Raw genomic sequence first — 24401 nt, 5'->3', positions numbered from 1 at the left:
CGATCTTCACAAATAAATTAATAAGTAACGTTAGCCACGGTCGATAGCGTTATTGTGTACATGTATATAAATATGCGTACTTGTTTATCGAAATAACTTTTGAAAATTTTCCACTCCGATCATTCATAAGAAGCTATTTTTACAACTATCCTCGTTTAAGAGTTTTGAAGTCGTGTATGTATATGTACCCAATAAAAACTCAAAAATATATTTTTTTAAAAAGGTTTTTATGAATTGCATGAAAAATATAAAAAATATAATTCCTTCCATTGTTGAGACGAAAACTTAAAAAAAAAATAAATAAAAAAAAGAAACTACTTCATTATATTTTATATAAACAATAAGTCCGTTGTAAAGCGATTATTCTATTAGTAAACGTACAATGAAATGGATGGTAAATATTAAAAAAAGTTTAGATTTTGTGATTAGTCACGTTGATACAAATTGTTGATTAATAAGTACGTGTGCGCGTATCTTAAACCTACTACGTTTATAGTTACGTTGTATGTTACATTCTTACAGCCTGAGCGTCGCTTACCACTTCTACTTATCGATTGCATCAGCTTGTAGAATCGATATATTTATATTTAGACTGATGTGCCTGTATGTAAATTATTGACTTATTTGTTTAATTAAAAGTTTTAAACAACATAATCTGAATAAGGGTGTTTTTAGACGTAATTATAATCAAGTAATCTCAATGGGTTTATTGACAGTTAACAATATTTTAAATTTTTAATCAATTTTATATTTGTTATTTCACTACATTACACTATACACAGCAAAATATATGTATATATTTCGTAGAAGCGATGTTGCGTTACTATAAAAGTTGACTACCTTACTATTTCTCTAGTAATTTTCCATTTGCAAAACGAATGTTCAATTTTGCGTTTTACCACGGTTTGACCCCATTCGAAAAAAAAAAAAAAAAAAAAATCAATTCATCTGTTGCGATTGGAGAATTGCACGATTGCGGTCTTTAGAACGAACAAACATGTTTGTTGCTTGTAATTGAATTTGGCGTGATTCAATTTGCGTTACAAGATAACGGAAACCTCAAAATGGTTGAAAAAGAAACCAGTTCGACGAATGAGTCGGCATAAATGCAAAATATATTTATACTTCTTCTTTCCCCTTTAACGGTCTTTTTTTTTCGTGTCTTAAAATTGACAGCGATTGAGAAACAAATTGAAACAATGATAAATTTCAAAACAAAGGCTTTTCTCTCGTCAGCTTATAAATAAAGGCTCGTCGCGTGTGCGCGTGGGTTGGTTTTTTCTCAAGGATGTTGTCTGTATGTTGGTTCTGCTGTTTGGCGTTTGACAAAAAAAAATCACCGATTCCAATGTTCATCCAATTTTTAATATTACAGTTCTAAAAATCAATTATTCGTAAACAAGTATATCTATACATCACATAAATTGAATGATCACTGCTTCTTTTAAATTCTCTGTTGATGTCACAATAGTCATTCTCTTTCAAGTACCTACTCGCTTTTCGCTGCCAGAAAATATTAAGAACAAAGTAATTACATACACGGGTGCGGGGGGAGAGCGAGAGCGAGTTAAAAATTACAACTGAATGACTTGAGACGAATTTTCCAAAACCTTTTCATTTTTGATTGGCAATAGTCAGCCTCTTCCGCAAACTTATTTTTCTCCTTCTACTATAGGCATTGGCAGTTAAATAAAAAAACCTCAATCTCAAATTTAAACACAGTATAGGCAGATTCAACCATTTTCTGAATTTTCTTTCAATATTTTCCGATCGTTCTAGAACACCGTGTTGTTCGGGCTTGATCGTCTCCCCCCTCGATCTTTTTCCCTTCCCAAGCGTCATAAATATGAATCACGAATATTGTGATCGTTTCCTGCCATTCTGACTTTATTTTATTTACACTTGTACCTACTACTTAGCAAAACAGGGACGGAAAGCTGACGGAGCTACACGTCGTCATCAGCAGACAAGATACTCGACCAATGGGAATTGGCGACGTAGGGGAGACCGGGGCTGTATGGGCCACGAATGGTTTAACATAACTTGGAAATGAAAAACATAATCGTAAATAATTAACTGAAATACTAAATCGATTCTTTAACATCCCAGGAACAAAGTTCACCCACTTAAAAAATTATTAACTAAGTGATTTATTCACAAAAAAACATAAAAGGTTAGTATCTCAAAAAACCCATACCGCCTCAGGGCTGGGGTGGTATGGGTCTTACGACGGGGCTCAATGGGCCTGTGTATTTTAAATGAAGAATCTACCAATTTATGTGCATTTATTTACACAAGGTAATTTTTTATGAAGTAAAATTTTTTTTTGTTTAATCTATTGAAAACGTTAAGACTTATTTAATTACTACAATTGGATGTATTTTTTGAAAAATTTTATTATTCCAAATTAGTTCCAAAATAATTATAAAAATTTAAAAACAATCTGTATTTTAAGCATCGTACTGCACATGAAATTTTTTACTTTGATCACAGATAAATTTAATCTTAAATAACGAGTTATAATAAACTCTGGAAATATTGTCAGAGCAAATAAAGCAATATGTATCACAACTAATTTGAAAATATTGACAAAAACTGAGATTATTGAATAACATTTGTCGATGGATTTGACGAAATTTTGTTTGTATAACCTCGAAAAAAATTTTAGTGCAAAACATTACAATGCAAAACATTAATATAAAAATTGCATACTTGGTTTGTATATAAATTGATCTTTGTCCTGCTGCCTTTTGAAATTAACTTAAAATAAACTTAAATCTAAATTAAAACTAACGAGCTAAACTGCCTTGACTACATGTCACAGTTGTCATTTACCGTCTGCTTGGCTTTCGATGCTGACCCATACAGCCCCGCGAGACTGACCCATACCGCCTCATAAGCCACTTTTATTTAAATTGGTTACTAACAGTTAGTAGTGGCAAAAAATAATGTGTTAAAGGCATCAAATTTAAGTACACGAGTTCATCTATCGATATCAGTAGTTATAAGTCCCAAAATAATAACTTTTACTACTTTTTTCGCTTAATAAATTTGGTTAAAAATTTTTTTTTTCGGAATGAAAATTTCAATCTTTAATAATAATTTTTTCATTTGATTACCTATGTGATTTTTATTGTCATTCATTATTATTTATTCAAATGTATTACAAAAAAAAAAAATTGAAACTTCAGGTCACCTAGTTCCGTAAATATAGCCAAGACCCATATTCCCCAGAGACCCATACGGCCCCGGTCTCCCCTACACGCAGACGCAAGCCTATATATAAGCAAGGTGACGATTGTTCCTCGAACAGATAGCGTTGTGTTTTTGAAGAGTGAACTTCGAGAGCCTTTCAATTCAACTGCGATTCTTTATTACGAGGAGATTGTAGCTGACGCATATTGTACTTCGATAGACTAAGGTGAGGTTCTTTTTTTTTCTTTGTAACTCGATAATGATTATTTTATTTTATTTTTTTTTGGTTATGCAACTGAAAATTTGGTTTCGTTTTGTTGCGTGATGTAAGTCCGTGCTCAAGGAGCATCGGGCGAGATTTCCTCTTGTCGAGCCTAAAAGTAGGTCCATGAAAATTTAATTATTTCGCAGTTGCGGGATGTGTAAATGATTTTGAAGTTCATCATGTGAATTTTCCGTGACAACAGCTGATTTTCTTTGTTCCGTTGCTGGGCAGTGCGCGATCGATATTTGTGACGCAGTACGTCTCGCGGTTGAGTCAGCCCCTATTCTTGAAAGAATTGAGTAGCCCCACTTTGTAGTCAATATTTTTTTAAATTTCAAGTAAATACTACGGTACACAATATTTTCAAAAAGCAAGGAGTTCACACGAACTTTTATACTTTTTTTAAAGGAATATTAACGAGCATACTTGAAAGGTTAAACTAATAATTGGCCTAATTAGTAAATATACCTTCGTTTTATTCAAGCATTAAGGGAGTGTTACGATTTTAGTAAGCCACGAGGCGTAGATTGTTTTCCGAAATTTGCTTTGTTGACCTGTGAAAGTTTTTGCTCGTAGCAGTTTGTCCGCCATTTTGTATAGGCAGTGAACGGGACAACTGCGCTCGGTATTGATTACATTGCTGCAAACTCAGCCTTGGATTTTGATATTGATTGACTCGCATGAATATTTGAAAAAAATTTTTTACTTAACTAACGCGTATTGTAAATTTTGAGTTAAACTATTTTTTTTTGTTTCTCATTGTACGAAAATTTGATATTGTGTTAACAATATGAAATCGTTTTCAGGCAAACATGCAGATCTTTGTCAAGACCCTCACTGGAAAGACGATCACCTTAGAGGTGGAAGCTTCTGACACGATTGAAAATGTCAAAGCAAAAATCCAGGACAAAGAGGGTATCCCTCCAGATCAGCAACGTTTGATTTTCGCTGGCAAGCAGCTTGAGGATGGCCGTACACTGTCCGACTATAACATTCAGAAGGAATCCACCCTTCACTTGGTCTTGCGTCTTCGAGGAGGCATGCAGATCTTTGTCAAGACTCTCACTGGAAAGACGATCACCTTAGAGGTGGAAGCTTCCGATACAATTGAAAACGTCAAGGCTAAAATTCAAGACAAAGAAGGTATCCCCCCAGATCAGCAGCGTTTGATTTTCGCTGGCAAGCAGCTTGAAGATGGCCGTACACTGTCCGACTACAACATTCAAAAGGAGTCTACCCTTCATTTGGTCTTGCGTCTCCGAGGAGGCATGCAAATTTTTGTCAAGACTCTCACTGGAAAGACGATCACGCTAGAAGTCGAAGCCTCAGACACGATTGAAAATGTCAAAGCAAAAATCCAGGACAAAGAGGGTATCCCTCCAGATCAGCAACGTTTGATCTTTGCAGGAAAACAGCTGGAAGATGGGCGTACTTTGTCTGATTATAACATTCAGAAAGAGTCTACTCTGCATCTTGTACTCCGACTTCGTGGTGGTATGCAGATCTTTGTTAAGACTCTCACTGGCAAAACCATCACACTGGAAGTTGAGGCCTCTGATACAATTGAAAACGTCAAGGCCAAAATTCAAGATAAAGAAGGTATTCCTCCTGATCAACAGAGATTGATTTTTGCCGGAAAGCAGCTTGAAGACGGGCGCACACTATCTGACTACAACATTCAAAAGGAGTCCACCCTTCATTTGGTCTTGCGTCTCCGAGGAGGCATGCAAATTTTTGTTAAAACTCTTACTGGTAAAACAATCACTCTAGAAGTCGAGGCCTCCGACACGATTGAGAATGTCAAAGCTAAAATTCAGGATAAAGAAGGTATCCCTCCCGATCAGCAGCGTTTGATTTTCGCTGGTAAACAGCTCGAAGATGGGCGTACACTTTCAGACTATAATATTCAAAAAGAGTCTACACTCCATCTTGTACTCCGACTTCGTGGTGGTATGCAAATCTTTGTAAAAACTCTTACTGGCAAAACCATCACACTGGAAGTTGAGGCCTCTGACACAATTGAAAATGTCAAAGCAAAAATCCAGGACAAAGAGGGTATCCCTCCAGATCAGCAACGTTTGATTTTCGCTGGCAAGCAGCTTGAGGATGGCCGTACACTGTCCGACTATAACATTCAGAAGGAATCCACCCTTCACTTGGTCTTGCGTCTTCGAGGAGGCATGCAGATCTTTGTCAAGACTCTCACTGGAAAGACGATCACCTTAGAGGTGGAAGCTTCCGATACAATTGAAAATGTCAAAGCAAAAATCCAGGACAAAGAGGGTATCCCTCCAGATCAGCAACGTTTGATTTTCGCTGGCAAGCAGCTTGAAGATGGCCGTACACTGTCCGACTACAACATTCAAAAGGAGTCTACCCTTCATTTGGTCTTGCGTCTCCGAGGAGGCATGCAAATTTTTGTCAAGACTCTCACTGGAAAGACGATCACGCTAGAAGTCGAAGCCTCAGACACGATTGAAAATGTCAAAGCAAAAATCCAGGACAAAGAGGGTATCCCTCCAGATCAGCAACGTTTGATTTTTGCTGGCAAGCAACTCGAAGATGGACGTACATTGTCGGACTACAACATTCAAAAAGAGTCTACCCTACATCTCGTATTGCGTCTTCGAGGAGGCATGCAGATCTTTGTCAAGACTCTCACTGGAAAAACCATCACACTTGAGGTTGAAGCTTCCGATACAATTGAAAATGTGAAGGCCAAAATTCAAGACAAAGAAGGTATCCCACCTGATCAGCAGCGTTTGATTTTCGCTGGTAAGCAGCTCGAGGATGGGCGTACTCTGTCTGATTATAACATTCAGAAGGAGTCTACTCTGCATCTTGTACTCCGACTTCGTGGTGGTATGCAGATCTTCGTTAAAACTCTAACTGGCAAAACAATAACCCTAGAAGTCGAGGCCTCAGATACGATTGAAAACGTGAAGGCTAAAATTCAAGACAAAGAAGGCATACCTCCAGATCAGCAGCGTTTAATTTTCGCTGGTAAACAGCTCGAAGATGGCCGTACACTGTCGGACTACAACATTCAGAAAGAGTCAACTCTCCATTTGGTCTTGCGTCTCCGAGGAGGCATGCAAATTTTTGTAAAAACTCTTACCGGTAAAACTATCACCTTAGAAGTCGAGGCTTCTGACACAATTGAAAACGTCAAGGCTAAAATCCAGGATAAAGAAGGAATTCCTCCAGACCAACAACGACTGATTTTTGCTGGCAAGCAGCTCGAAGATGGTCGCACACTTTCAGACTACAATATTCAAAAAGAGTCCACACTTCATTTAGTTTTACGACTTCGAGGTGGTCAATTCTAATTCCGGTTTAAGCATTGATCTCTTATTAATAAGTCAAAATTTTATTTGTAAGTTCTCGGAATAAAAATGAATAAATCTTTTTTGTTAACGAATGTACATCATGCCCTGTTTATTTCATATCCCATCATCTATCGATTTATCAATATTAAGAAATAGTTAGTCAAAAATTAATTCGTAGTTAAGTAACGTATAGCAAAGAATATTATTATTTGATAGCATTTTTCTACATTATAAACTTGAAAATATAAAATTTTCTTCAATTTCTTATAAAAATAAAGCTTATGTTACAAAAGCATTGAAAATTTCGACGTTTTTAAAGCAACAAATGTAATACTCTTTAAATTTGTGTTGCAAACAAACTCTTAACTTTTGTAGCATGAAAAGAAAAATCTATGTATTTTGAAAAACGAATCCAGATAATACATGGAGTCTGGTTTATACTGATAAAATTGCCAATAAATAGTTGATTTGATTATTTTGTAGGAAACTTTGTCTTTGACTGTCGCGTAAGAGAAGCTTATAGGTAATTTGTCAAGTTGGATTAACTTTTTTTTCTAATTATTTAAGCTTATTATATGAGCTAGTGCTTATGCGTAAACACCAAGGGTGTTTTCCGCAATCGTCACCAGAAAGTATAATTTTGGGTTGTGCTGGACATAGTTAAAACAGCAATAATATCCTCACATTTTTTCCATATGGTTTTTTTGCATCGCACGTGATCGAGCAATTTATCGAATCATCGGTGTGGCCTTGGCTAATTTTGTATGTATTTCAATCAACGCCATCTAGCGTGCAATTTTTCTCGTCGCTCCTAAACCCTACTGACGTTTTTGTTTCATATGGCGAAGAAAAGCACAACTCAGATTTTGCCCTTTAAAATGACATAGACACATTAGTTGAGAGCTTTTCATCGTCCACCGAAAAAAATTGGCTATAGTCGACGACTCGGAGTCCGAGTCCGAGTCTCGGACACCCTACGGACGTTTTATTGCTTTGATATCATAGAGATAATATGAATTATCTCTATGTTTGACATACAATTCAATTATATACATATACTTGAATTTTATCGACTGGATCGAAATCGGATGTTATCGACTGAGACACATACCTACAGCGGCTATTGACTGCGGGTATTATCTTATGATGATATGCTTTAAGGGTATCATCATAAAGTCATACGTGATGGCGCCACCCTCTCTTTTTAGTAGGCAAATTTCATAAAAGCTTCATTCTTAATGAAGTCAACTGCATAATAAATAAAAAATTCCTTTATCAAATCATCAATTAAGAGCAAATAAAAATAAAATCATCATAGATGATTACGTGCGGTACAAAAGTCTCGTTCGATCTGCACAGCACAAATTAAAGTACAACTTCAAATACATCTAAAGCTGATTCTCACGTAAATCTGACAGTCGAGCCAAGTGGCGCCGATTATAAATTCCGGCCACTATCAGAGAGACAGGAGACAGACATATGCGTATACGCATCAATAAGTCAAACGCCCGCAGTCATCGAAATCAGGTAAGGTAAAAGCACCAGTACGTGAACACTTCCTAAAATTGCACCAGTAGATTGAACAGCTTGAATAAACTATTTTCAATTTAAGTGGATAAAAAAAAAAAATGTTTCTGATATCCTTTGATCGTTCTTTAGATAAAACAAAATTTATATTTCAGTAAGTCTTTATACTCAACGAGAAAAAAATTATTTATTTGTGCAACTTGTATGAGGTGGCTTGTGAGACTGTTCAGGTACTGGTACCATTATGTTTTACCTATACCCAGTACTCGAACACATAAAAATGATTGAAATCACTGTTAATCAATAATAATAGTATGTCAAGCCAGTCGTTATAGTTTTCATAATATGTCACCAACGAAATTAGAAAGAAATTTTTCGATTTGGTTATTTGCAATACATAATAAAAATAGAAATCAGTAGAAGACAGCTAACATAACCTCTCTCCCATTTAATTAACATGGGATGTTCAAGTACTCGGTCAAAAATACGTATCGGTACCAATACCTGAACACGCTGTTCATCTACTGGGTCATTGGTAAAAAAACTTTAAAATTAATTTATTAATTGTACACATGACCTAGAAAAACTTTTTTGTTTTTTTTTTTAAAGGAAAAAATATAAACTTACTGGCGCAATGACTGTTTTGTTGTTATGCAAATCAGAAATTCAATAAAAATGAGAAAACAAAGACTTTCTGGAAAAAGTGTTCACGTACTGGTGCTTTTACCTTATACCTACAATGTGTTTTGTGCAACATAAATTGGTTCATATGTACTGATTGACGTAAGTGCACGCCGATCCGTTTTATAAATTAGCGTCATTAAGGCCCGACTGGTCCATTTAATACAAACAATGCCCCCATCATCCAGCAGACGGAGATGGATACTCTCAAAGTACTTTTCGATCATATAGTACATACGTCACAAATGCACATTACAAATACACATAGTGTGCTCTCGCGAGCTCATTCGTCCTCGATATGTACTTACTTATCACGCGCGAGAGTTTTTCCGCTTTCTCTCTTCTTCGATAATCGCTATAACTAACGATTTAGCACCAATGCCAGCAATTGTTTGATTGTTTTCGCTCTCGAACTCGCTCCTCGCGGCTCTTGTCGACTTGTCGATGATTACACGCTGTACGACCGTGCACGTATAGTATCATCCATCCGTTGTTCTTGTGGTTTTAACACCATTTCGCATATAGCACTAGCTTTTTTCGCGCTCCTTACACCTATGATTATTGTTGTTAGTTATTTTGTTTGTTTTTATATGGTATCGTAGGAAGTGTACGTTCACATCCTCTTGATAATTCATCGTGAGCATGTGACAAATGTATCGTGAAAAAGATTGAAAAAAGGGGGCAACAGTGATTCCCCGGACGGAGCTTTTTCCGGACGCGTCGCTTCGCCATTACTCGCGATTTGGCGAATATCCCGCCCGAAGCTTTGCGCTACAGTGCATCGAAGGGGGAGAGGCTCGTTTGCTCTAAATTCACATCTGTCCTGTCATCGACTGTATTGCATTATATACCTGATGCGTGCACATGACAAGGACTACTACATATGCGACGGGATTGCCCTGCAGGTTTACATATAATAATTGTATGTGTGTGCATACTCTGCCCGCTCGAACCGCGACTTTTTTATTTTTCGCCGTTTACGATATTGTAATTACAATCACGTGCATTTGAATTGCTAATTTTAATGCTCATTACATTGTTTCAGATGGTCTCGGATCACCATCACCTAATCATGAGTGACTCTAAATCGCGTGATTATTGGAGTATACACGAACAACAGTTGCTCGAAAGAATTTAGCCATCATCTCCTCGAGGCAACCTTTTTTTGTCTCCCTGCATTGATTGCACAGTGTAATCAATAATCATTTTTGTTCTTCTCGATTTTTATGGTAAACATTAATCCATGAAAAATAGGAGCCGACACCTTCACCGCCGTTGATGGAAAAAGAAAAAAATATCGTAGAGGTACCCGAAAAAAACAAAAAAAAAAAACCCCAATGGTGAAATTCGGGGGTAATGGAACTTGGTTGGCTACCAGAACCACTCTGCCACTTCAATCATCATATGGTTTTTCTCCTTGCTCGTTGTATATATTCTACTTATACTAAAAGAAAACAATGGAACACAATTCTATACATATATTCTAACAATTTATACACACGTACTAAATGCAAGTGTAAAAAAAAGGGACGAAAGGGAAAACTGAAATTTTCTGTTATGCGTTGGAGGGCTTATCAACAGCGTGCACTCGCCGGCTTCGTCGAGGATCCGGAAATACGGTCGCGAGAGAAAGTTGGAAGCAACTATTTTTCACCACACGGAAATGAAACTTTTGTCACTTTTAGAATCCTCACATTTTTTTTGCACAACTATAGCTCTCACGTGTCGCGTAGGGCTTTTGAATTGTTTTCCTTGCTCCACGTGCCGACTCTTTGAACCTCCCACGATAAAAATTTTATTCGTGGTTGGAGGGCTCGCATAATATGTACTTTAACGTACATAAAAGTTTATTCAACTGTACTGTGATTTTGACATGAAAATCTCGCCTTTTCCATTTAAAATATCATTCTCCCTTTGGATGTATTGACAACTCCACGGTAAAAAAAAAAAAAAAAAAAAAAAAAAAAAAAAAAAAAAAAACACCCTTACGAATCCCATTGAGTTGAGAGAAGAAGGAATAGTTTGCCGGTACACTCGATGAAACCAAATAGAGGACTGATGAAAAAAAAAATTGGCACTCGGAAAGGATAGATATTGCGACCGCAAAGCCCGTATCCTTCCTCGGGTGCACGAGCCCGTCGACCGGTATACCGATCGACGAAAACGAAAACACGTCGACGGCTGTCGCGAGGAAGACTATCTACGTATGCAGAGAGTAAGTAGGCGAGAAAAGAGAGTATACCAAGTAAGTGGTAAGTGGTGAGTACCTATACATATAATGGGTATGTATCTATTTACATGTGAGCGATAGCTGTACACCACCACCACAATGACACCCGCGGGGTCCTCTCCTCTGCTTTATGCTCGCCTTTGGCTCTACATACACTCCTCGCGTAGTATACACACACACACAGTGGTAGCGTAGGGCTCCTCTTTCGCTCTCTTGTAAATACTCTGCACGTTGGTATAGGTGTATATATACATGATAGACTTATCGGGTATATATATATATATGTGTGTGTGTGTGTGTGTATACTTACTATATACACGGGGGGGCTCAGCCGCGAGCTCTCGGGGACCGCTCGAATGCTCGCTCGTTCCGAATCAGTCTTGCTCGCGACTGGCCGCCATACGCAGCGGTCCCCGCGATTTTGTCTGCACGCACGGCTACGATACACATATACCCACCGTCAACCGGCTTTTGGGGCACGCGCGATCGATCGGATGACAAAGCTCCGATTTGCCGGGGATATACGGTGCATGGCTTTTAAGCCAAACGGATCGGCAAGAGATCGGTAATTTGCCGATTTTTTCCTTCGCGATCTCTCGATTGCCGGAATTTTGGTCCCCAAAGCGTGAGAGACAAATTTGCCAACGCGCCTATACAAACATACAGCCGACGAAGCTAAGCTGTCTCGAGACCTGCCGTCTAAGCAAAAATAATAAAGCGCTCTCGCTCGAAAATCGGTCTGACATGTGTACTTAACTTTTCCAGCGCCGCAGAGGGCGATTAGACGTGCCTGTGCAGGAGTGAGCCCGACGAAAAAAAAAGAAGACGGATGAAAAAACATAAATGAAGAAAAGAATCGGCTAGCGACAATGAGCGCATATGCGGAAGGCGAGAGTAGCAATATAGATACTTGGCTACGTATAAATTGTTTGAGCTTGGAATTTGCGGGCGTACGGTGACGCGCCGCCGGTGCAACCATCATCCACGTGCTACAGGCCCAGTGGCCCGGTGTACATGCATACATACGCACTTCACAGCAACCACAATATAACAACTGCAACATCATCCGCTACATATCTTTTGGATAATTTTTTTGTTTTTCGCAACACGTGCATATTCGATGGTTCAGTGACTCTCTCGGGCCAATGTAACTAGTATATACCGTTTCCCCGGAGCGATAGACAGTGCTGGTATAGAAATGCGGCTGGGCTCCTCCTCTCCTTGATTACCGGCAAGGATAGCGTGCGCTGGGCTCGAGTCTGTACCTTTTTTTTTGTTCTCTTTGCAATTAACGATGCGAGCGGCCTACGATATGAAGTCGCCGGACAGACGACTCGCCACCTGGATCCTCGTCCTCGCCGGCCTCGTTGTTTTCGTCACTGGTGAGTAAACCTTCCTTTTTCCCTGAATAACATATCGCTCGCACAGCTTCTCGACGTACATCATGTTTGTTCATGCGTTGGACGATGACGCCTTCTTTTTTCGCCCCGAATCGCAACAGATCCGGTTTCTCCCCTTCGTTAGGTATTGTTGGAATTGCGCGGGTGCGCGATTATAGTAAAAACGCGTCCCACCCTATATACCTTTTTGTTCTTGCGTACTATGTATATTGATATGTACTTCTGGTCTCGAAAAACCGCTATGAAGAAGAAGATGCCCCCGGAACGGAGAAAGAAAGAGACCTCGTCTGTATTGCTCGGTGTACACGCGGCATGTGAAAAAGTCGCGCCTGTGCAAACAGCACTTGGGACCGTAAAAAAAAAGAAAAAAAAAAAAAAAAAAAAAAACCAAAACGTCGGTTGGTGTAATGTTGCGACGATGTGTTACCACACGGTTCTTTTCATAGCGCACCTGCCTTTTGTTTCTCTTTTTTCGCGCTGAATTAGCGAGATCCATACGTATACCTATATACTCCCCCCACATATACGTACACGTGTATAGGCCATTAAACGAGTGCGCAAAAGCTCGTTTTTTTTCCCCTCCTTTTTTTTCATTCTCCCTGCCCCTGTCTCTTGGCGTGTTACGCGTGAAAACAATGGCACGCTCGCGTGTATACGCGCCTAAATGATGTGTATATGCACCGGCCGCCCTTTGGGGGAGGAGAAAATTAATTGGCTCCGATCAGCGCTCGCGATGCACATCGTGAGTGTTGTTTGATGTCGCTAATTGCCTCGAGCTGCAGCCGAGAGGAATGATTAGCTCGGCATTGTAGTGATTTGCTTTTTTCGTTTGCATTTGCGCCTCCGTTGGAAAGTTCGAGGGGGAAGTTTTTTTATTTTTTTTTCAAATGAGTCGGGTATTAACTCTTTTGATCAACAAACAAAGTGGAGCTGCATATTTTGTCAAGGAGGGAAAAAATTTGAGATGCGCCTTTCGAGTTTAAACGGCTTGGTAATTGTTTCCAATGTTGGTCGTGCAACAACAAAAACAAAACGGCCGACGAGTGCGTTAAAGTCCCCTAAAATATACATGTACACGTATATGAGCTTAAAAAGTAAAAGAGTCGGACGTATCCGTGTTTTTGGCCTCGAAGGAAATATTACCGGCACGTAAAGTCCCACGCAGCTTGCGCTGCAGAGTATACGCACATTATACGTAGCCGAATCCTGTTTTCGCTATTTACGACGCCCATGCGCTCGCGAATATGTACACGCAGAGAGACGCGAATTTTTTTTTTTTTTTTTTCAATCCGAATCAATATCTCTCTAATGTCGGGCCGACCACGTTGAGGCTTTAATCCCCCCCCCCCACGTCCGCGCGTCAGTGGAAAAGAGCTCCGATAACTCTGTGCAGTGGACCTGCAGCTGCGGAGGGAAAAAAAAAGGCTCAGCCGAGATTTGACCCGTGGTCGGTGCTGCCTTTTTTTTCACCATTTGCATTTCAGCGCATTGATTTATCGGTGCAAACACATCGAGAGCTATCGATCGCGTCGCGCGCGCTTTTTTTTTTTCTTCTTTGTGCGATGTTTGTTTGGCCGTTTTTTTTTTTCCTTTCCGTTGTGTGCATCAGAAACGTGGGTACACACGATATTGTTGCTCTCTACTGGTGTTTTTTTTTTCGTTCTGTTTGTTTCGTTCAAATTGGAAGAAATATTGTGGGTATTGACGTTGCAGCGATGCAGAGTCGTTGCTTTCGTTGAATATAATTGGTGTAATCAATGGTTATTTAAATGTACGGAAATGCCCGTGTCGTGTTACGTTGGGTTTCACAGTTTTTGCGTAATTATTCGCATGAACGCTAGCAAAAACGATTACTTATTTACAACTATGCAGTGTATGTACATGAAATGGTACAAAAACAAGTTATCTCGTACGTCAATCAAAATACGAATTGACGTTAAAAAAAAGGGAGATTGCCATCCATACAATATTTTTCACAGGAAAGAGGCGTAATTTCAAAAAATACACTTTTCAGTCTTAATTTAATGCGTCAAGCTTTTAGTTTGGCAAAGAAAGCATAAAAAAATCTGTCCTAGCGGTACAAATATGAATCTGGCCAAAGTGAGCCCTGTTATCGTACTATTGTGCATTCAAAATTTCATACTGGCACGTGTAATTCAGAGTAATTGGTTGGACGTGTTTGCGTTAAAAATTACGCAGGAAGTGTCACCTTATCAAACTGCACTTTTCATCTCCAAGGCCAACCGAAGAAATGCCCAACAAGTGGCTTTGATCACCCGAAAGTTGGCTCAGGAATTCACGAGCACAGTAATCGACTTGAAAAGTGCAGATGAGACAAAATATCGCAACGTTTCCGTGCACTCGATGCTGAACATTATTTTTTTCCATAAATCCATCGAAACCATGAAAACGATTGATTTTGTCGCCAAATCGTCTCGATACCACGTGAGGCCCAAATGTTTGGTCGTGTTGTTTCAAAGGCGTCAGGATCACGTGGTGACAAAAACTGTGGAGTCGATTCTCAGACACGCCTGGTCCAATAAATTCCTAGATATTTCTGCCATTGCCGTGGACATGAGAAAGGGTGGGCCCAAAAAATCGTCCCCTGTCATATACAATTACAATCCATTTTACAATTTTACATCCAAACAAGAGCTTTTGAGGAACAATTCCCAACTCTTTCCTGATAAATTAAAAAATGTGAATAAATATCCTATAAAATTGACGTACTTTGATTTACCTCCAGATCTTTACGTTAGCAAAACTAGTACTGAAACAACTCCATCCGTCACTGGACCAGATTACGTCTACTTTGAATTTACTTTAAATTTTATGAACTTCAACATCTTGTGGGCAAAGGAGCTCACAAATGTTAGTACAACCAGAGCAGCAGCTAAAAAGTACTTAAAAGAAATCAACACCAATTTTTTCTTGAGAAACGTGCCCGAGGATTTGGCCGTGGGGAAATTGATAGCACACTCAGAAGACGACTGTCGCTCCTACATAGCGATTGTCCCGATTTTGCCTCTGTCTCGCTTTGAAGTACCTCTACAATTATTTCTTTACGTCATACTTACTCCCTTTATAATTGCATGTATCATCTACGCACGGCGACTTTTTAAAATAAAGGACGAGCACAACGAGTCCTTCCAACTGATTCAACTCATATTGTTGCAATCAGTGGAGTACAGGCCAAAAAGCTTGGGCAACAGAATCATCTACTTTGTCGTTGTAATTTTGTCGATATTGATCACCTCTGGCTTTTATTATGACATAATGGCGATGGGGATGAATCAAGATGAAGTTTCTTTCAATAGCTACGAAGATTTGGTAAAATCAGGGTTGACGATGCACACGGTTACCAGACCAATTGAAGAATTGTTCTTTAGATTTACGAGAGAACAGCGTGAGCTCATCACGAAAACAATAGAAAAAAACAATAGTACCGATTGGTGTGTAAAAATGCTGATAAAAGACAAAAATCACATTTGCATTACGCCTACGAGAATGGCCAATTACGTAATGCAGACCAACCGCAACTCGGATGGAACAGTCGCGATGAAGGTAGCACATCCTCCTTTGACGTGCAAAAGTTTTTTTTCCCTATTCGAAGACGGCTTTCCCTATTACGAGAGATTTGTGGAAATTATACGCAGAGTTCGAGAGTCTGGAATTTGGCGTTTGTTACAAAATCGTTTTCAGAACAACGTGCCGTTGCTTCGAGAAAATTTAGACGATGAAATTGACGACATAGCAATCAACATTGCCATAGTCACAGCTGTTGGGTATTTAGTAGCGATTCTCACGTTTATGATTGAATGTATACTTTATAAATGATAAATATTTTGGCGTGTGAGGACTTGGTACAATGAAAAAAATCTTTATTTTTTTGATAGCGAACGACATGAGAAAAAAAGTAAAAATTCTAAAAATAGGGCTTTTAATTTTAGTTACAAAAGAGACAGAATGTTTTTTGTGACGAGAAATGTTAGTTCTAATCAAAGATAACTTTTTATTTCGTTTTTTTTTTTTGTAGTTATGTATGGGATTTAATGTATTGCAAACTTATATGTGCAGTTTAAAACTCACATCAATTATTGAAATAGTACGACATTGGAGTTGTTCAAAGTGAAATATGAAGTAAAATAAATATCATACAAAAAATTGTTTATTGGAAGAAAAAGCTTGTTAAACGTATGTGATGTTAAAGTGGAACATGTCTAATATCAAGTACCGATACAAAGCGTAGCAGTTTCTATGGAGGTAAACAACTGATGTTATCTGGTATCCACAGCAAGGAAAAACATAAAAAAATGTTTAAATATTAAAAGTTTAGGTGAAACATAAAAAATTATTGGTGCACAGAAACGCAATGAAGAATATCGGAGTTTCAAAAAATTAGCAAACAAAAACTATCAGTATTATTTATTCCCAACGAAAAAGTATGTTTACTCATTACGAGTGGAATGTAAGAAAAATTTTAGTGCTAATAAAGTGTTACTACAATGAAAAATAACTACTAACATTAATTTCTTACAGGATATTTATATACGCACATTTTTTTGAAGTGTAAAATATGTGTAAGATTATTATGTGTGCATTATTGTGCATTCAAAATTTCACGCTGGCACGTGTAATTCAGAGTAATTGGTTGGACGTGTTTGCGTTAAAAATTACGCAGGAAGTGTCACCTTATCAAACTGCACTTTTCATCTCAAAGGCCGACCGAAGAAAGGAGTATTTTTCAAATTCACTAAAAAACAGCTGGAGATCATTCTCAAAAGAGTAAACGATACCAAAAGTCGCTACTGGTGCATCAAAGCACTTTCGAAGGATAAAAACCGCATATGCATCACAACTCTAAGAGTAGCAAATTATGTAATGCAGACCAATCGCAACTCGGATGGAACAGTCCCGACGAAGGTAGCACATCCTCCTTTGATGTGCAAAAGTTTTTTTTCCCTATTTGAAGACGGTTTTCCATACTACGAGAGATTTGTGGAAATCATCCGTAGAATTCACGAGTCTGGGATTTGGTCTTTATTACAAAGTCGTTTGAAGAGTGACGTGCCGTTGCTTCGAGAAAAATCAGAGAACGAGGAGGACAACCCGACGATGAATATTGCAATTATCATAGCTGCTGGATATTCTATGTATTGTTCTATTTTGATGTTTGTATGTATTTACTGAAATATTTTAACAAAAATTTATATTACGTAATGTTACGGCGTTCATGTTTAGAAACAAAAAAGTAGGACATACGTAGTAATTTCTATGATTCTTAACAACATTTTTAATTCTGTATTCTTATAACGAGAAAAGCTAAAAAACCTTTAGGTAACTTTTGCCGTTCAATTCGATGTAGTGAAAAAATGACACGACTGAGATCTCACAACGAAATGCGTTGAAACACAAGTGCAAGGTTTTTTGAAAACAATGGAGCACTTTAACAATTAACTCGTACGTAATGATATGTACTTTGTAAAACAAGTTGCAATAAATAAACTTGGATTTTTCCTTGGGTGATGGTAAAATTAAGTGATTCATCCATCAAACGCATATGCCACATCTTTAAGCTTTACAATCAATATATATCGTTAATTTTGAAAATCACCGTTTCACAACGTCCGAGAATTACCCAGAGCTCTCACGAGTAAATCCACGAAACCGCGCGTTGTACCGCAGCAGCGGCAACATTATACGCAGGAGACCGCGAGAGCTCGGATTCGCCTTATCTGCGTAGCGTCTGCACTTTCTTCGCCCCAAAAACACCTACGGACTTTACAATCTCCTTTTTATTCTTCCAAAGGGAGACGGAGGAAGAGAAAACCACACACGGGGGCTGGGGGGATGCAAAGGGAATCTCGGCCACGAGGTATCTTTTTTTTCTTCTTTTTTTATACTTTGTTGTTGTCGAGGCGCAATGCGCAATACGCGCGTATATGTATGGGAGAGAGGGTGTACTTCCTCTCCTCGTAAAACGATCGAGCCACGAGTTTAAGTGCACGTGTAGTTATACCTCGAAAGGACTTATCTTCCTTCCTTCCCTCGTTCTTGGGCACGTATATGCAAGCACACCCGCGGAAGCCCCAGTTAAAGGTCTTTTTATTTTCGGCGCTTTCTTGCTATGCTTCTTTATTTCAATGGAGATAGCGCGGTGATTTTTTACCCTTTTTTTCTTTTCTCGGGCTCGAGGAACCCGTCGAATGGCCACATCGCAGGAAATGAGACGAAACCACAAATAAACGATGTTACAATATAATACATACATATATGCTTGTAATCACGTTGGTACAGGGAATAAAGAGACGTGGATTTACATAAAGTGGCTTTTTCCCACATTTGCCGCAATATTCACGATATTGATGATTATGCGGTGCTCCGATGGCTGGCCGCGTTTATCGACGTGTTTATAAGCCTTATTTTCGTGTTATCTACTCGTAGAAATGCTTCGTTGTATCATTAGTGCACGTTGCACTTACGCAAATGTGTATGCACAAAAAAATTTTCTCAAACGATGCAAACAACTTTATTGCTATTGTTTGCTCAATTGTATGTGTTGAGTAAAAAAAGCTTTCACAAAAATTCGAAGCAAAACACGTATGCACAAAGTAACGTACGTATACTTGATGGTTATATATTCTTCCGATTTCATGCACTTTACAATAATTAAAAATAAAAACAAAAAAAACAAATAAATAAAAAAGCAACGACACAATTCGCCACGCGATCAGTCAAGCGTTTCGGCTGTGCAAAAATTCGACCGCGCTCAAAGGATTGTAAGCATGAAAAAATGATTTGCGCGGTACAGGCACGGAGGGCAAACGAAAGAAAAGAGAAACAAAAATGTGTACACGAGCGTCGGAGAAAGATACAACTTTGATACGATCGCCGCTTGCATTTACACGCGTTAAACACGTGTTTGTAAATGGTACGCGTACGCATCAGGGGCGTATCATATATTATGTATACTGTATACCTATACACGCGTGCAATAAAAAGATGTGCGAGCATTGTCACGGTGATTTAAGCGCGATTTCGTCGAGAGATGCGGATTATATGGTGTACAAGTGCACGTATACGTTACAATCAAAGACCACACTCGCGAAGAGATGGGTTATCGGCGCTTTTCTCCGTAAATTCGAAGGATGACGAAGATTACTGCTGTTCGTAATGTTATTTTTCTCGTATTATTATACGCCAACCTTGAAATATCATATCGTGTGATGTGTGTATTAATGGCACACATATGTGTGTGTTCCAAAAGAGTAAACGAAAACTATGAGGACGAAAAGTACTTGATGATGGTAAAAACTTGGAAAAATTGAAAAAAAAGCCCACGGATGTACAAAAAATAAGAGGAAAAAGCTTTTTTATACATATATATGTATAGGTGTTAGTTTAAAAAGTTGGTACTTGAGTTGTCTATTTGCTGACTCGTCGCTCTCTGAGAGTATCAAGCCGAGTAAATCTGGCTTTCAATTAAAAGTTGTCATTAAAAAAAAAAATAAAAGAAGCAAAAAATAAAAGTGGTAACCTCTTTTTTTTCTGTGAACGCGCGTGCAAGTGTTTCTTATCAACGTGCACCCATAATGGCGCAGGGATACGTGTGTACGCGAGAGCTCGTTAGAGCCTCCGTCGCTGATTTATGGTCCCCCCTTTGTGCGCTTCTTTTGCCATTTCGTTACCGCCTGGATAAAGATAGAGAGATCGATCGATAAAACTATCGTTCACCAAAGTGGCTCCATCATCCGCTCCAAAGATGTAAGTAATCACCATCATTAGCTTATCGAAAAGTATAAGAAAAAAAAGAAAAACTCATACCATCTACTATTTCCGTTTGGTGCAGTAACCAAGTTAACAAAGCGCCGGTGCACTCCTGGCATTTGAAATGAATAAGCGTCCACACTCTGGTGCATTTACAACTTTGCGAAAACAAATCCCGTCACGTACGCGTGCTCACTTCTTATCACGCACACACATATGTACGTGCACGCGCGCGAGCATGCGTCACACGGTAAACACACGGCAGACCGCGGGCGTTCTTACAAACGTCAACCGGAGCCCACTGCGAGTCGAGAAAAAAAAAAGGGGGATAGGGAAAAAAAAAAGAAAACTGAAAGAAACAGACGTGGAAAAAAGGGAGCAAAGCCTTCGTAGCTCTTTGTGGCTCTGTCGGGTGGTGCCTTTTTTCCTTTATCAGCTGCGCGTGCATTATACTCCGGGTGGTTCTTTACCCGCTGTCTGAGCAATATTTTGATAGTAGTGAGGAACAAAAAATTTTTTTAAATCAACATTTTTACGGTATAAGTCGATGATCAACATGTGTCTGTATTTGTACAAGTATTTCGTCATGTAGATCAATCATTCAACCGTCTTAGTGTTTTTTGTTGACTTACATCGATTGTACAAGAAAAAAAAAAAAAAAAAAAGGATTGTCTAATGTAGCGAATGCGACGACGAATAAACGAGACTGAAGATCAGGGATGAGATACCGTTTGTTTTCCTTTGAGCTTTTTTCCATGCATAAGATGCAACTACTAACTTGGCGTGTTTTTCCTTTAGCACGAGAAATCGAACGGAAAGAAGTGCTTGGGAGCGCAAATAAACGAGTATAGGCAAACGAAGGGAGAGTTTTAGATGGACAGTAAATTGGTGGCGCTCGAGCAGCAGCTAAGCATCGATTCGAACTTCAAATTCACGCGAGCCTTTGTTGGATGAAAAAAAAAGATTTTCAGCTGGGTGGAAGCAAATTTTTTTCATGGAGTTTCATTAACTCGAGGGAGAACCACCACCACCACCACCATCCTTGTAAATTAACCAAATTTTGGCAGAACAATGCACCCTTTGTTTAGTTGCAATGGACTTTCCACTTGGTCCGATTTCGAGAACGATGTTCCATAATACACCTACGCGACTATTTTGCAATGGATGCATACCATCCATTCCGTTGTTACACAATGTTCGCTCTCTCTCTATGACAATCCAAGCGCACACACAACACTCGGTGCCCCGCCATCCGTCAATGTCCGCGCGGTCGTGCCTCTATAGAATGTAGCGTCGAGCGCACTTGAGGAAAAAAAAAAAACTCGTTGAAAGAAATTCCTCGATGAAGCGAATTTATCGCGAACGTACCGGGGCACTTGCTTCCTTTTTTCTCCCGTGTGCATATACATATGGCTCGAGAAGCTCACCGACGAGCCGATCGCAAATTAACTTCCGTTTCAGCGAGAAACGATGATCGATCGGCCGATTTGGGTGGTGGCGGGCCTTCCATATTTTAAATACATCATTGTGATTTTTCAAAAGAGACGTCGCTCGCTTTGCTGATTCCAATTGAAGGGAGTACATAGGTTATACCACCAGCCACACTTCAGTCATTTACGGTAGTCGATTGAAAAAAATCGAGAATGACCGCCGTGTGTAGGTATAATACTAATTTTACCTACACACGGCTGTACGGGTGCAACTCGGTTAAGTATCTCTTTTTCTCGCTCGAGCGTTAAGGTTCTCCCTTTTGCTTTTTAATTGCCGAGTATAGCAGTCCTCGACTGATGCTGCAGCCGTGAATGGTGCCGATTCCCTTTCCTCTTCTCCTTTTACATTCAAATTGAAAATTAACTAATTACCCGTAAACTGTACAGCAGCGGGGACCTTTTCACGCGATTGAAACTTTTTCTTTCAACGAAATGTATACGCAAGTGGGTATACTGGCGTTAAATCGAAATACGTTGGCCATCAGCGAAAAAGGAGAGTAGGTGTCGTCGTCGTGTAAAGTTTCTCCATTCGACGCGTCGTTGTGCCGCACGTATATACGTTACATACATGCCGTATCGGGCGACCGCACGCAGTACACGCGCTTATATACCAATCAAGTTTCATCGAGTAGATACGAGTAATCGCTGAATAACGAGACACCAAAGGGGAAAAAAAAATGATGCATAAACTCGACCGAGAGCTGTACGGGGCCGTTATGAGATATGGACGACGACGGCGATGATGATCGAATTAGCGAATCGCGCCATCGGCGTATTCCGGGGACGCGTTGCCCGTCGTTCGACACAATATAGCTCCCGTCGCGTTTGCTCGTCACCAATTAAACGACGAACCCGTAGCTCCGATACCCCCTCCAACGTGCCGTATTATTAACGTGTTTTTTGCATACATTTCTTTCTTTTTTTTTTTTTTTCAATCGCTGTTGCAACGGTTTAGTATACGCTTAAGCGCACCATCGAGAGAAACCGAATGAATGAACAAACGACATCGCGTCATTCACGGGACAAATAATTCTCATTCAAGTGTCATGTATATAGAGTCACGTTTTAGTATGAGCCTGCACGCGTGGTGTAAATAATAAATTGAAATCAATGAAAGAAACGCGTCGAGGGAGTTTCGACGCCTCGGCTCGAAATTGCCCTCATAGTGCTAACTCGGAAGAATTCTTTCTTTTTTTTTCACTTTTTGCAGTGGCAGTAACATCTGTTTTATTATTATGACAGAGTAAAAATTAAAGAGGCACAGGTTTTTATCGTCGCATCAACGAAGGACTGGATAATTTGAACGAGCAGTTGTTTTGCGACTTAACGATCACGTTCTTCGCTCTTACTTGTGCAGTTAAAAGTAAAATAAATGCCAGGACGAAGTATGGACGCAAACAGAAAATTCCCCCAAATTTGAGGTTTTGGAGGCAATTTTGAGCTAACGCTTCTTCGGTTTGGGAGCTTTCGAATACTTGCTGCGAACGTGAACCCGACAGAGCGCCACTCCCTCCGCGTGGGTGTAAGTATAGCCGCTCAAATTGGCAAACGGTCCCCAGTTGAGCCGCTTGGCGAGTAAATCAAAATTTCACGGCCGTTGTTCCGGAATTACGCCTCACCAGCAGACCCCGTGATTACAAATTTCGCCCTTTTACAGAATGTACCGTACACGTGTGTACATCAGTTGAAGCAACAACTCTCCTTCCTTGTAGGGGTGCGGACCTCAGACGCAATGCGGTCACCTAAATAATAATAATTTATACATTATACGCGCATGCGGCACAGCACGTACGTTGTTAGCTCGTCCACTTGTCACATACATAAGTACCGCCAGCCGCAGATTCTCGTTTCTCTCTCGATGAATAACTTTCTTTTGCGCGACGATATTATATCTCCCGGTGGGCGAGTAATTCAAACCCTCGGCGAGTCCTCGGGATTTATCGTTGATATACGTCCCGCAGCCGTGGGTTTGTACAGCGCGCCTCGAAAAAAGCGCATATACCTTAACGTGTCCCGTATATTTTTGTGTACACGTGCGGTCTGTGCAGCGACAGCGTGGGTTGCCGGAACGCGGTGGTATCTACACACGTGGCAAGAGCCGCCGAGCGGCTTTCGAAAATCATTTAGCCGGACTTGCTGATTTTATATTACCTCTCTTGTGGGCAGAGGCTTCCTAGAGGTACCTATACGTAACTCTAAACTCGCGTTTGCGCGCAGTATAATATGATTTCTAATTGCAGATTCGCGGAGGTACATTGAAACCCTCTTCCTTTCGCCCTTTTTCAGTCCCATTGTGAAAAATTGTTTGCTTGAAGATATGTTGTATACCCGCAGCCTGTAATGTAACGCCATTGGCACGATTCCAGGGATTCCGCGGCTCTGTCATTTTCCCGACACGACGACACTGCCCATTATCACTTCGTTGCTCGAGAGGAGGGATACTTTCGGTGGATCACAGAGGCACGTCTACAATTTCAAGGCGAGACTCGAGCCAGTTAATCGCGATACCATGTGTAT

At 39.6% G+C, this 24401-nt stretch overlaps 1 protein-coding gene across 1 annotated transcript; it reads left to right on the top strand.

The window, feature by feature from the left end:
• Positions 1 to 3289: 3289 nt before the first annotated feature.
• Ubi-p63E (Polyubiquitin-63E) lies at positions 3290 to 6885 on the top strand. Its single transcript, XM_014359880.3, has 2 exons — positions 3290 to 3421; positions 4267 to 6885. The coding sequence occupies exon 2, from the start codon at positions 4273 to 4275 to the stop codon at positions 6787 to 6789; it is 2517 nt and encodes an 838-aa protein (XP_014215366.2). The 5' UTR covers positions 3290 to 3421; positions 4267 to 4272; the 3' UTR covers positions 6790 to 6885.
• The last annotated feature ends 17516 nt before the right edge of the window (positions 6886 to 24401 follow it).

The sequence above is a fragment of the Copidosoma floridanum genome, unplaced genomic scaffold (assembly GCF_036245765.1).
Source record: "Copidosoma floridanum isolate Cflo_tuat_1 unplaced genomic scaffold, Cflo_Japanese_pri ptg000001l, whole genome shotgun sequence".
Taxonomy (NCBI): Eukaryota; Metazoa; Arthropoda; class Insecta; order Hymenoptera; family Encyrtidae; genus Copidosoma; species Copidosoma floridanum.
Note: the sequence above shows the minus strand (reverse complement) of the source record. Positions and strands in the feature narration are given on the sequence as shown.